Source organism: Colobus angolensis, unplaced genomic scaffold (genome assembly GCF_000951035.1).
Source record: "Colobus angolensis palliatus isolate OR3802 unplaced genomic scaffold, Cang.pa_1.0 Scaffold16, whole genome shotgun sequence".
NCBI lineage: Eukaryota > Metazoa > Chordata > Mammalia > Primates > Cercopithecidae > Colobus > Colobus angolensis.
Window position 1 is genome coordinate 6,190,738 of NW_012114710.1, and position 14,679 is coordinate 6,205,416.

Genomic DNA, 14,679 nt, shown 5'->3' on the forward strand with positions numbered 1-14,679 from the left:
TACCAGCTCATGAATGGATCATTACAGTCTCTCCAGAGGCTTAGAATGATTCAGAATGTTCAATGCATAGTTCTCAATGACAGGAGGGAGAATTTTTAATGGGTATTTCTTTTCAGATATATGATTGGTCTCTAGGTTTTTGATAATAATATGGTCTTAAATTCATAATTACTAGCAGAGATTGATAATTTGGAAACAATGGTAGTGAATGAAACTGAAGTTGAAAAACAGCTGCTACTTATGTCACTAATCAGACCATATGAATAGCAGAAGTTGAGCAATTTCAAAGTGAAACTGATATTTTTTTTCCAAAAGAATTTGGACATTTGAAAATAATTGACGTACATTAAGTTTTAATTCTATATTTTCTTATAACATATATGGATGAAGAATTTTTGGGTTTAAGCTTTTAATTCCTAGAAATTTTATACATTAAATCTCCTGCAATTTGTCACTCTGGATGTTACTGTTGTTTAAAAAAAAAAAAAAAAAAAGGATTTCTTCCAGAAAAATCTGCTGATATATAGGTAAGTGTAAACTCTCCCTAATTCTATTTCTCATATCCCTAGGTCTATTGGCAAAAAGTTTGTTTCACTGAATTTTGAACTCCTAAAACCGGTACTTTTTCTTTTCCGCTGGTTTTTGAGCTTGTTTCCCAGATTCAAGCTTGTATTCCATGTCACGTTTCCTATCTTGGTCTTTTGGTGACCTCTTTTTTTTGTTTTTGTTTTTGTTTTTTTACTACTTTGTTCTTTAGGAAAATGGGTTTTCAAATAGAAAAAACAATCTTTGTTAACTATAAACTTATTGTTTACTTTAAAATGTGATATTTATACTTAGGTCTGAGTTTTTTCTTTCTTCTTCTTCTTGTTTTTTTTTTTTTTTTTTGGCCCTACTTTCCTTTTCCACTGTAGGTTTCAGTATATATTTGTATGTGAATACACAACGCACACAGTTCACATACATACAACTCTCACAAATGTACACAAAATATATGTATAATTTGTATAAGATGGGGTCAGAATGACCATATAATTAATTGGTTTGCTTTATTATTTGCCCATTCTCAAGTCATTTTAATTCTTGTTTTAGAATATGATAGAGCTTATTCCAATTTGGAATCTGCAGACCCTTTCCATTCAGTACTGTTAATGAAAACAGAACCCTTTTAACAAGTAATACTACCATGCTACTTTGGAAACTGCCTAGTACCCAAAAGATTTGATATGCTTTTTGAATTGGATACTTAAATGGACCAACCAAAGCAATATTTTGATTGGCTATAATTTGTATTTTTGAAACCATTTACAACAAACATTCTCAAGAAGAGTTTGTATGTCAAAAGTCGTTTAGGTTTTAAAGTCCTTTGATCTTTTCTTACTATATACAATCAGTCTGCAGAGACTGTTTTGTTATGTGTCTTATTTGCCTTTGTACATATGTATAGCTTGTTTGAATAATCATTGTATATCTCCATTAATGTTGTTCTTTGCTTTGTATATAAATTAAAAGAGTTGACCCAGGTGTTGTTACACAGTGTCTGTCATCCTTAGAGTTGACCAGAGGCACACAAACACACACAAACACACACACACACACACACACACACATGTATACGTGTAATATATCAAAATTTACTACTTATTTCTAATAGAACTATGAAAGGATTTTAAAATTTTATTTATATTGGATGAGAACTGAGAGTATACAAAGGTATTGGTAAAAGTTGCTGTTTCATGAATTAGTTTGAGAAAATATTTTAGGTCAAATTTATATTTAAGAAATAAAATTTTATTAGTTCAATCTTCCTTTTTTCCTGAGTTTTTCAAAGGGGGAAAAACTGGACAATTTTACCTTATATTTTTCCCCAAAGACTTATAGTTTTAAAGGAATTTATACTAGAAAATAACATGGCTATACATTTTTATATGTATTGTATTTTCATCAGCAGGGTTTATAACCAGGACAAATTTTTATTATTAAAAACATTTAATTTCTGAGCTTGTTGAGCAGAGTATAGATAGTATACTATCTATAGATAGTTCTATAGGTAGATAGTTTTAGTCATTCTAGTGTTGAAATTGGAAAACAGATGTCTTCTGTCTAGTACTTTCCCTACTATTTTATGACTTCCATAAGGTTTTGTGCTTGTTTCATATTTCTTATTTATTCATTTGAGTTAAAAGTTTATTTTTCAAGTATTTTGAAATCATTGTTTACATGCAAATATGTATTATTTTTCATAAGAAAAGTTAGCTATCTGTCACATACCAAAACCATATGCCATAAAACTTGAACCACATTTTCCCAAAGCAATAGTCTCTTCTTTCTTGATATATTTAACTTACATAACAAGGAATTATGATGCTAATAAATGACACAATGTTGCTGTATTACTAAATGGTACTCTAACTTATCACAGAATTGTTCACTTTTGAAAAACCAGTCTATAACCTGATACATTGATAGAGAGTCTATAGGTTACAGCCAAGGTTGTTTGATGCCTATATACTAACTTTTTAACTAATGCAAAGATAATAGTCATAGGGCTGTGAGTTGGGTTGGGGATGGAGTAGACATTGTTGGAAGAATAAACTTCACTCACAGAAAATCTGTTAAAAATCACAAAACGCTGATTTAACCCTTTACACTATACGACAGTTTACAAAATCTGCCCTATGAAGTAATACTCTAAAAGTTTCCACTTTATTTTTTCTTTATCATAACAAATTCATTTTCACAATATTATTCCTTTATGTCTATGCTTTTTTCCACATATTAGGATTTTGTCACTAAAAGGTTTTAGGTTAGTTACAGTGTAGCAAAGCATTTAGCACTAAATATTGAGAATATTAGTGAACTTTGAAAATTGAGCTAAAATTCACATGAATCATAAAATGATAGAATAAGTTTTAAAAGAGTGCACTTAGTAAATATACCAAACAAAAATATACAGTAGATTAACAACCACAGATAATTTTCTAATTGACATTTTAGATAAGAACACCTGTTTTGCACTTGGAACCATAAGGAAAATGTCTAGGAACATCTAGTTGTTGTTCAGGATCCACCATGAAGCTGAAAAGAGAAAAACATTTTCTAAAATAATGAAAATAACTTACAGGGCAAAGAACATTCAAGGTGCAAATTATATCTAAAGAGACCATTCCCCTTACCTTTAGTCTGCATAATAACTTATCTTTCTAGTCACCATTTCCTGACTGTTTGAGGCAAGATTGAACTCTTCTTATGCACTTATTTGTACCATATCTTTTGGCACTTTGTTGCAGTCTAAAATTTTTTGTTCTAGGTGAATAGAACTTGTTTTGGCAGCAAGATTATAAATGCCATGAAGCTAAAATCATGCTATTGTTCTTATTAGAATCTGCCCAACACTGGCAGTAGTTAGGCCATATATATATATATGGTATTTATATACCCAGTATTTATGAAATCCTATATGTAGAAATACCATGTATTTCTACATATAGTATACATATATGCACATGTATTTATATATTATATTGTATGTATATACATATAATATGTATAAATATGTATATACATATAATATACTATAATATATACATATAATATGTAATATATACATAAATAACAATATATACATATATGTGTACATATATAATATACATATATACACATATTTATAAATGTGATGTATCATATGTATAATATACATATAAATACATGTGTAATTATACATATATTTATACATGTGTGATATTTATAAATACCATATATTTATACATATAGGATCTCATAAATATTGGGTATAAGCAAGTAGATAGGTTATAAATAATATTTTAGTATATCTGTATGTTAAAATTATAAATGTTTATCCCAGTGAATATAGATATCCTGAAAACAAACCAATGGCAAAGATGTATGATTGGTGGAATGCTGTGAGAAACAGATAAATGGAAGGGATTGAAATTTGCTTTCAAAGCTGTTCAAGTAATTTGCTGGAAATAGGATCTTTTTTTTGTATCCTGTTTTCTCATAACCATAGGCTTTTCTCTTATTGCCAAGGGACATTCCGCTCCACAGACCAAGTTGATATACTCTTTTTGTCTGGGTGGTTTATGATGGCTAATGGATCTGGGCTGCCATATTCCAGTATGCTTCATTTGAAGGATTTTATGTTTGAGAGGTCATTGGAATGTATTATAGTGTATATTTTCATATTTGGATGCAGTCTGTCTTAGTTGCTTAATTTCTTTAGATGTATCTTAGGTAAACCACTTAGTAGTCTTAATCATAAAAAGCAATCTTACCAGAAATCATAATTTGTGAGTTAAATTAGAAATACAAACCTACTCATACTGCATTTTAAAATGTAGTATCTGCCTTTTTTCTTTCAGATTTTAATTTTAGGTATAAATATGTGCAGCTAATACATCTTTAATTAATTATTTGTTTTGAGACAGAGTCTTGCTCTGTCACCCAGGCTGGAGTGCACTGGCACGAACTCAGTTCACTGCAACCTTTGCCTCCCAGGTTCAAGTGATTCTCTGGATTAAGCCTCCCAAGTAGCCGGGATTACAGGTATGCACCACCATGCCTGGCTAATTTTTTTGTATTTTTTAGTAGAGACAGGATTTCACCATATTGGCCACTAGTCTCGATCTCCTGTCCTCTGGTGATCTGTCTACCTTCGCCTCCCAAAGTGCTGGGATTACAGACATGAGCCACAGCGCCTACCTAATTATTATTATTTTTTAATTTTCATAACCATTGTAACACAAAATGCACAAAAATGGTTTTTAAAAATAGTATTATAAGTTATATGGCCATTAAAACCCACAAATAATATTTATATGCTAACTTCAACTTACTGGAATAGGCCTGCTGTCACAGTGATAAAACTTTAAAATAGGGTGGGATGTCCCAATAAATGTTAAAATGTTGTAGGTTTTAAAATTGTGTCAGAAATCATGCCTACCTTTTCCTCTTGTTATATGAAATTCCAGTAATCATTGTTGAAATTAAATGTAATATGAGATTAATACAAAATAGGGCAGCAATTAAAAGGCATTAAATTGTATTGAACCTGGCTGGATTCACAGAACAAGAATTGATCCAGTTTTATCTGTAGTCAGTTTTTCCTTCTAAATTAGGAAATGCTCTGAGAGAGAAAGAGTAATATAATGCATGTGCCAATGACACTAGTAGTGTATAGAAAACAATTCAAGATAATGATAGAGTTGGGTCAGAAAACTATCAGATTATTCCATATTTTCAATTATTGCTGTAGCATTTTTCCCCTTACTGATAACTCAGTAGCCTCCTGTTCTGTCCTCTATTCCTCTCTATTTTTGTTCAGGTGTTTCTGTCCTGGAAAGACTCAAGGCACCAATTAGAACAAGCATTGTTCCTTTCTTTCCACATTGGTTTGGGAGAAATGGAAATGGGTGTCATGGCGACACAAAAATTACGTGTCAGGACTTCATGGAAATTTTGACTGAAGACCAATATATTTATGATGATGCCAAAGTCCTATTCATTCTTTCATCTAGGAAATAATTTCTTTTTGCCATATACTGTCCTATAGTAATACTGTAATAGGGTAGGGAATGTGAAGGTAAATAAAATGTGGATCTCACTTTCCTGCATTCTATGTACAAAGCCTGCAGCAGTCATATTTACAGAAGTTGTATTCTAAGATTTTCCCCCTATTTTATTTTATTTTATTTTACTATTATTGTTTTTTGAGATGGAGTCTCGCTCTGTCGCCCAGTCTGGAGTGCAGTGCCTTGGCTCACTGCAACCCTCCGCCTCCTGGGTTCAAGCAGTTCTCCTGCCTCAGCCTCCTGAGTAGCTAGGATTACAGGCATGCCCCACCATGCCCAGCTACTTTTTGTATTTTTAGTAGGGGTGGGGTTTCACCATGTTGGTCAGGCTGGTTTTGAGCTCCTGGCCTTGTAATCTGTCCACCTCAGCCTCACAAAGTGCTGGGATTACAGGCGTGAGCCTACCAGGTTCAAGTGATTCTCCTGCATCAGCCTCCCAAGTAGCTGGGATTACAGATATGCACCACCATGCCTGGCTAATTTATGGGTAGGGATTTTGCTTTTAGTTTGTACCCTCTGTAGCTCCGAACACAATGCTTGTTCAGAAATGGAGCTTAATCAGTACCAGTAAATAGACCAAACACCCTGGTGCCTAGCACATATTAATACTCAGTAAATATATGTTTAATCAGTAATTGGATGGGTAGATGAACAAATTGTGTCCAATACACTAAATTACAATATGGTAAAATATTTGAATAATTTTTTGAAATATCATGATTTGGTAGTACTTCAAGTTTGTTAATATGATTAGCAAATGACTAATAGTAGGTTCAATATAGCTGGGAATACAAATAGGGTTCACTAAGGACAAAATAGAACAAATATATAGATCTTTTATTTCTTCCCCCCACTCTCAAACCATAAGTTATACAGAGAAATAAATAAGAGAATACCATTGATAAAATATAAAAGGGAAGAGCATACTGTCTTTTAAGAAACAAACAAAAAATACAAAAGGATATAGAAGCATTGTAAACCCAGGATAATTACCAGGAACTAGCATTGTAGATGTGAGTTCTGGAGTTTCCAAGAAATCCACATTACTTCTTTGGAATGTCTTGCTATAATTTGTCTGAAGGTGGCTGTGTAAATAATTACAGGTTAAGGCTGTGCATTTTTATTTACAATCTTCCCAAGTGCAGCAGAGATCAAATTTGATCAAGATGGCAAAGTTTGGGATGATGTGGATTAAGTAAGCTCCTGGATACAAGCTTGTTTTAATGGTTGTTCAGCTTTCAAAAATGACTTAGGAGTAATTTAATAATTGTCATCAGAAACTTTTTAAAAAAGGTTTTGAACCAGGAGAACATTACTTTTTTAGAAGATAAAATAGGAAGTAGACTTTACTGCAACAAATTTAAATAGAAAAGAATATTATAGCTGTTGGAGAGTTTAAAAAACAGGATAGATAATAAGACAGACTGTATATTTTACATTTCTAGATAATAAAAATAAATCTGAAAAACTATCTGAAAGTGTTGGCCTGGAAGCACAGAGTTGAATAAGTTACCTTGTTTCCTTCTATGGCTGAAATACTGTTGCTATCATTTTGCCTTCCTTATAGCCCAAAGTACCTTCAAAATTGCCACAAAAATAAAACTTTTAGGTGAAATATGGATCAACTGAATTTCCAGGTATTCTATTACTTCCATCACCATATTTAACACCCTAAACATGGACTTATTTAGAGAGCTATATTCTCTGTACCGTTTTAAACGGTCAGGAATTGTTATATACTCTCAGAAGAGCAAACATTTCTTTCATTCCATTTTAAAATTATATGTTTGTTTTCTATTAGTAATTATTTTAGTTTTAAACAAGTTGATTTGTTTTGAATTTTTGACAACGTCTTGAATTTCCACTTTATTTTTAGTCTTTAAAGACATTTAGAAGGTGTTGGGCTGCAATGACTCTAAAAATTGTATGTAGTTTTGTTGTAAAATAAAATAGCTGCACAGACTATCCTATGAAAAATTAGATAAAGCTCTTTTTTCCACCTCATTTTTGTCCATCCTTTGTCTCCACCCTCACCAGCTTTAGACACCCATACCCCCATTTATATCTTCTTATCTGAAAACATCAGTAAAATGGTAAGACTCAAAGTGGAATCATTACCAAAAGTATTTGTACTTCAAGACAAGTGGTTTCTAAGCCATTAAATACATTTTTTAAAGTGCGTAGAATTCAGGGTAATGGGCAAATGGGACAGGTTTTAAGGTAAGGTAAAAGAGAACGCAGCTTTCCTACAAATCCTAAAATTACATCATGCATACATATTGCCACCTTCCTGGCTTCACATAAAATCAGGCTTGCTCACAACTTACCTATTCCATACACTACTATTTTCCCAGAACTCATAGATTATGTAGCGAGATTCATTTGAAAGCTTCTGTATAGAAATACTGAAATGGAAAATAAAAGGCATAATTAGCTACTGGGAATTAAAGATATAAGCTAACTTTTCTAATATCTGTATGTAGTATGAAACAATCTTATCCATTAATAGAGGAAACAATCTAAGGTGCCTGCATGAAAATCAAACAGATTTGTCAAGAATTTACTTGTTCAATATGTCTGTTTGGCATAAGTGGTTTTTTTTGTTTTTTGTTTTGTTTTGTTTTGATTTTTTAGTTTTCTGGTTTTGCATCATGAAAACAGTCTCAATATATTGCAGACATCACGAATGTAACTTTTGCAAAATTGTATTCATTCATTCAAAAAGGTTTATTGAGCATCTGTTGCGCTAGGCCCAGAAAAATGTGAGTGCATGCTACCTGCCTTTGCCCTCAAATGTAGCTGTTAGGATTGGCCCTATCAACCACCGTACCTCTGCCAAATTCTTAGCCTTACAACATTCCTGTATTGACAGTTTTTGTGTGGGTCCTGTTCTATGCCATTTGAGTCACTTGGACCACACTACTGTTATACAACTGACTCCTAGTTTGCCAATACCTAATGGCTCTCTTCCTCTTTCTCTTTTTTCCCTTTCTCCGTGTCTCTCAAACTGTCTCTCCCTCTGACGCGCACGCGCGCACACACACACACACACACACTGCTCAACACTGTCTCTGGATGAAGTTTAAGAGTCCACATTCTGGCCATAATTGCAAGGGTATTTTGTTTTCCTTTTAAATTTCTTTTCCAATTTGTTTTCCTTTTAAATTTCTTTTCCAATTTGGGTGAGACAAATTTGTTCCTTCCAGTCCTTTGACTACCCCAAAGGAGGAAAAAGTCTACATAATATGTTTTGAAGGAGTGAAGAAAGTAGGCTGGCTGAAAACATAGGTTGAGGTGACTGCAAATTTAATTCTGTAGCAATGAGGAGCCACCGAAGGATATAAAGCAGGGAGAGTGTCGTGGCTATAGCTATGTATTAAAAGATCCTTCAGATGGCCCAGTGGGTATTGTATGAAGGGTATTGTAAAGTAGAAAAACAGCTGGAAAGATAGTGAAATAGCATAGGTGAGAAATGATGAAGACCCAAATTAATTTTGAAACAAAAGAATAGAGAGATTCATGAACTTAAGAGTGGGAGACAAAAATAAAGATAACTTTAAAAACTGAATTACAGGCCGGGCGCGGTGGCTCCAGCCTGTAATCCCAGCACTTTGGGAGGCCGAGACGGGCGGATCACGAGGTCAGGAGATCGAGACCATCGTGGCTAACACGGTGAAACCCCGTCTCTACTAAAAATACAAAAACTAGCCGGGCGAGGTGGCGGGCGCCTGTAGTCCCAGCTACTCGGGAGGCTGAGGCAGGAGAATGGCGTAAACCCGGGAGGCGGAGCTTGCAGTGAGCTGAGATCAGGCCACTGCACTCCAGTCCGGTCCACAGAGCGAGACTCCGCCTCAAAAAAAAAACTGTTCAGCCTGATGGTTCATAATATATTCATATTAGAAAGCAAAACGAGGGGTTAGAAAAACAATAAGGCTTTTGGGTTAACAAAGAATTTACCAGTAAACTTACCAGTAAGAACAAATAGCAGTAAAATAGTTGATTAACGTAGATTTAGGATTTACCTAAGTGTGACCAGCAGGTGGCAGTAACTACACACAGAAATTTTAATGTTTTTTTTCTTTAGTTCTGCTTGTGTTTTTTTCAGTTGTTTGTTTAGTTTGGTTCATTAAGGTATGATGCAGCAAATATTGTTTTTAGCTCAACTTCAGATTTTCTGGAGAAAGGTTTACTATGGAATCATAAGAATTGAATGGAAGGTGGAATTTGTGATTTTCTAATCCCAAGAGTTCATGAATGTGCTCTTTGGGTGTTCACTAAAATCCCAGAAATGATCTGCAAATTAATATGCATATATATGTTTTTCTAGGAAGAGAATCTATAGCTTTCATCATAGTCTCAAAGGGATGTAATCCCCAAACATAACCTTCAACAGTACACTGGACAAATTACAATCCATCTCTATTTTCTTTAGGATAAAGTTTAAAATACTCAGCCTTGTATTTCAAGCTCTTCATCAACTGCTGCCTGAAAACTGATTCATTTGTATACTTATTACATTAAAAAGCCCACTTATCCTGAAATTTGAACATTTCATTTTCCAGACTAGCCATAAGACCATAAGATAAGAAATTCATAAAATTTTAGCATAATGCTGAAGCTTTTGAAGGAGTAAAAAGGAATATGAAATGGCAGTGATTTAAAGTATAGCCCAACAGACCTTCCACCATCCACCAGTTATTAGCTGTGCCACCTTGATCCCAATACTCAACATTGGTTTCCTTATCTGTGCAATAGTGATAACAATACTATGAGAATTAAAGTGTTATATGGAAGGCCGGGCACAGTGACTCACACCCGTAATCCCAGCACTTTGGGAGGCCAAGGTGGGTGGATCACTTGAGGTCAGGAGTTCAAGATCAGCCTGGCCAACATGGTGAAACCCTGTCTCTACTAAATATACAAAAATTAGCTGGGCACAGTGGCATGTGCCTGCAATCTTAGCTACTCAGGAGGCTGAGGCAGGAGAATCGTTTGAACCTGGGAGGTGAAGGTTGCAGTGAGCCAAGATCAAGCCACTGTCTCCAGCCTGGGCGACAGAGTGAGACTCTGTCTGAAAATAAAAAAAAGTTACATGTAGAATTCTTAACTCAGTACTTGGCTTAGTGTGTGTGTGTGTGTGTTGTTAGCCCAATAGCTAAAAGGAAAGTATCACTTTCATTGGGTGAGTAGCTATGAAAGCTAAGCCTTAATGGTGTCAAAGCTAAGAAGCATGACAGAAACAAAAGGAATGGGGTAGGAGGAAAACCAGAAGAGAAATGGAGGGAAAATGTACATATCTATTAAAGCAATGAGAAGCAGCAAGCTAATAATATAAGTATTAATAGTGGTGGTGGTGATGATTTCTACATGTATTGCTCTGTTCCAGGCTCTAATTTAAGCATTTTCCATAGATAAGCCATTTAACCTTCATAGTTACTTTGGGAGTCATGTGGCTACATTGTCCATTGCCTCCCCAAATATTACTCTCCTCTTAGTAACATGACTCTGCCACTGTTCAGTTTGCAATACACCCAATGTACCAATCAGTGTTGGACTGAAAATATCCTGATAACCTTAATCCTCTCTGCTGGACACTTGTTTCCTAGCCTTCCCAGTGGCCAACAATGACCATGCGACTTGAATTCTGGCCAGTGAGATGCAAGGGGAAGTATGCTAGGAAGCAGGGACTCTGGGAAAACATTTGCATCTTCAGGATCAGACTTGAGAGGAGAGCTTGTTGGTATTTCTCCCTTTTTCTTCCTCGCTATAGGCCATCTGGTGAAGAGCCAGAAGGCACATCTGAAAGACAGATCTGGGATCTTTGATGACAACATTAAGCTGTATAAGAACCTTGAGATTGTTACCTCCAGTATTCCTTTTGAGAATAATAAATGTACTTATGATATAAGTGACTGTTACTGTGCTTACTCTAGATTGCAGTTGCAAGCATTCTTATTTGATACCGGAAGGTGATGTTGTCTTCTTTGTGTATTTATTTCTCCATTGTTTATAGATAAGGAAACTAAGGAATGGAGAGATGAAATGTCTTGTCCATGGTCATCACAGCTGCTAGTGAGTAAACCAGACTTTGAACTTAGGCATTTTTGCCTTGAAAAGCTGCGCTCTGACAAAGAGTTAGGAAACCTAATAAAGGTGACTGACAAGAAGCAGATGCAGTGATGAAAGTGCAGATTCTGTCTCAAAGGCACATGGGTGAAAGTGCTAACCAGAATTGCTTTACAGAATGGGTACTTTCAGTTAAGGGCCAAAAAGACCAATATGGGGCAATGATATTTAAGGACATTGATATTTGAGACTATACCATATAGATAATGACACACAATGATCACACTGAGACAGCAAGAAAAGTCCAATTGCGAAATAATTTTTAGAAAGATTTGTCAGCAGTTGTTAAAGGCTTAGGGCTTGAATGATTAGCTTTCAATTATTTGTAAATGTAAAACTGCACAACAACACACGTGTGATTTGTTTCTTGTGTGATTCTACTCCCCCGAAACAGCCTGTGTCGTTCTCCTTAAAATCTTCATACTTCCTGTGACACTTAACACTCATTGGCTAAAGCAAGAGTTCTTTGGCTAAGCTGTCTTTGGATGCAGGCCCTAAAAGCTTCAACCTTGAGCTTTGGGAGATCTTGAATATTCCTGGATGCTGGAAAATGTGTCAGTGAAATGGCTTCTAGGGGAAATGGATGTGGCTCAGGAACAGGTGACATTAAAGATTTTAAATGAGGAAACTCCCCATAATGGTCGGGACTCTCCCTCTTGGCTTCTTCCTTCCCCATGTGCATGTCCTACCTTAAATCACAAGCAAGGCCTAACCAATGAAGAAAAGACATGGCAAGAGGGCCGGTCCTCACATTTCTCCATACCAAGCTGTGGGTCACCAATTTACTTCATCTATATAATTACTGATTAATGAGGCTGGGCATGGTGGCTCACTTCTGTTATCCCAATACTTTGGGAGTCCGAGGTGGGTGGATCGCTTGAGTCCAGGAGTTCAAGACCAGCCAGGGCAACATGATGAAACCCTGTCTCTATAAGCAATACAAAAATGGCCATGCACAGTGGCTCATGCCTGTAATTCCAGCACTTTGGGAGACTGAGGCGGGTGGATCATGAAGTCAGGAGTTCGCGACCAGCTTGGGCAACAGGGTGAAACCCCGTCTCTACTAAAACACAAAAAAATGGCTGGGTGTGGCAGCACGTGCCTGTAGTCCCAGCTACTTGGGAGGCTGAGGCAGGAGAGCTGCTTGAACCCGGGAGGTGGAGGTTGCAGTGAGCCAAGACTGTGCCACCACACTCCAGTCTGGGCAACAGAGCAAGTCTCCATATCAAAAAAGAAAAAATTAGCCAGGCATAGTGGCACGCACCTGTACTCCCAGCTACTTGGGAGGCTGTGGTGAGAGGATCACTTGAGCCTGGGGGGTTGAAGCTGCAGTGAGCCTAGATTGCACCACTGCACTTCAGCCTGGGCAACAGTGTGAGGCACTGTCTCAAAAATAAATAAATACTGATAAATGATTAATGATTCAATGTGCCACCATTATTTCTTAAGGATGCCTCAGGGTTGATTCTTACAATGTAATCCTACATTCATATTCCTTAGGCTCTTGACATGGAGTTTTGAATATATTCAAATTCTCAAATTTCATAGCTGAGTGACTTTAGAAATCATTTTGTTCTATTTAATGACTATGAAATTTTAGACCATGAACATGATTTTAATTGTGCTCTACCCTCATAAATGAGCATCCTATTTTCCCAACTGGAGTCTGAGATCCTTGAAAACAAACTATTCTCTTGTTCTCTGGTGTCAAGAATGGTTCTGAGAACATACCATGTATACCACTTATATTCAATTGGTACCTCCCTATGACAAAAACAGGGATTAATGAGCCTTCATGATTACAAAATAAGTGAAGAATAGTGTGTATATGTGTTGTATCAAACAATGTGTGTGTATAAACATGAGTCCACATAATCTGCTTGAGTTTTTCACCAATTTAACTTTTTAAAAACTCTTTTGACTACTAAAACAAAACCTCTGTCACTCCCCATATTTCGGAGTCTCCTAATCAAAAACTTATAGAGCAAAACCTCTAATTCAGTGGCCTGAATTTAAGAAAGCAAGACCTTGTTGTAATTGGAACAGGAGAGGACTTGTCTATTCTACCCCTGGTTAACCACAGAAAATCCAGGAAACTCTAAGGATGACCAATTTATTGTGGTTATTGAGAGAATGGAATTTGCAGCAGACAGCACAAATCTATCCACTCTCATTCCCCCACAGCTAGTTTCCCTTTCTCTGGGACTGTTCTAGTAGCTTGAGGTCATTTCCCCAACACCCATTAGTGTTTCTGAACCTAAAAAACAAACTTGTGTGCCTTTTTTATAAATATAAAACATGCCATCAATCCCTGGAGATTGTAATATGCTGAAATAGACTTTATCTTCTCTATATCCTCATTATAAAGAGTTTACTGAGCTCTATTTTGGGAAGTTTACACTGTGAACAGTGTATATATAGGTTCTCTTTGTATTTTCTTTTCTTTTTTTTTTTGAAACGGAGTCTCGTTCTGTTGTCCAGGCTGGGGTGCAGTAGTACCATCTCGGCTCACTGCAACCTCCGCCTCCCAGGTTCAAGCAATTCTCCTGCCTCAGCCTCCTGAGTAGCTGGGATTTCAGGCACATGCCACCATGTCCAGCTAATTTTTCTATTTTTAGTAGAGACGGGGTTTAAGGTCAGTCTGGTCTTGAACTCCTGACTTCATGATCTGCCCGCCTCGGCCTCCCAAAGTGCTGGGATTATAGGCGTGAGCCACTGCGCCTGGCCCTCTTTGCATTTTTAAATATTCAATTTTATTTTCAAATGAGTGGGCTGTAAAAACTACACATATTCCCACCTTTGCAAGTCTTGAGTCACTGAAGTAAAAAGGACAAAAATGGGGTTTTGATTTGTGCCCTCTGAGTCTGGCGTGACATAGAATAATAAAAATAATCATGGAAGCACAGCATTTCCTGTGTTCTTGTTACAAAGACACTACTGGAAGATGATGAGCTGTTAGTGG

The 14,679-nt window shown here is 36.0% G+C and overlaps 1 protein-coding gene across 1 annotated transcript in view; it reads right to left on the reverse strand.

Moving 5' to 3' along the window:
- Positions 1-871: 871 nt before the first annotated feature.
- Positions 872-14,679, reverse strand: part of NECAB1 (N-terminal EF-hand calcium binding protein 1) — a 170,464-nt gene continuing 156,656 nt past the window's right edge. Inside the window, exons 11-13 of the mRNA XM_011937068.1 lie at positions 7,919-7,996; positions 6,585-6,676; positions 872-3,078 (exon numbers count right to left, since the gene is read on the reverse strand). Coding sequence (XP_011792458.1) covers positions 3,050-3,078; positions 6,585-6,676; positions 7,919-7,996 — 199 coding nt within the window. The 3' untranslated portion in view covers positions 872-3,049. The remainder of the gene's footprint in view (positions 3,079-6,584; positions 6,677-7,918; positions 7,997-14,679) is intronic.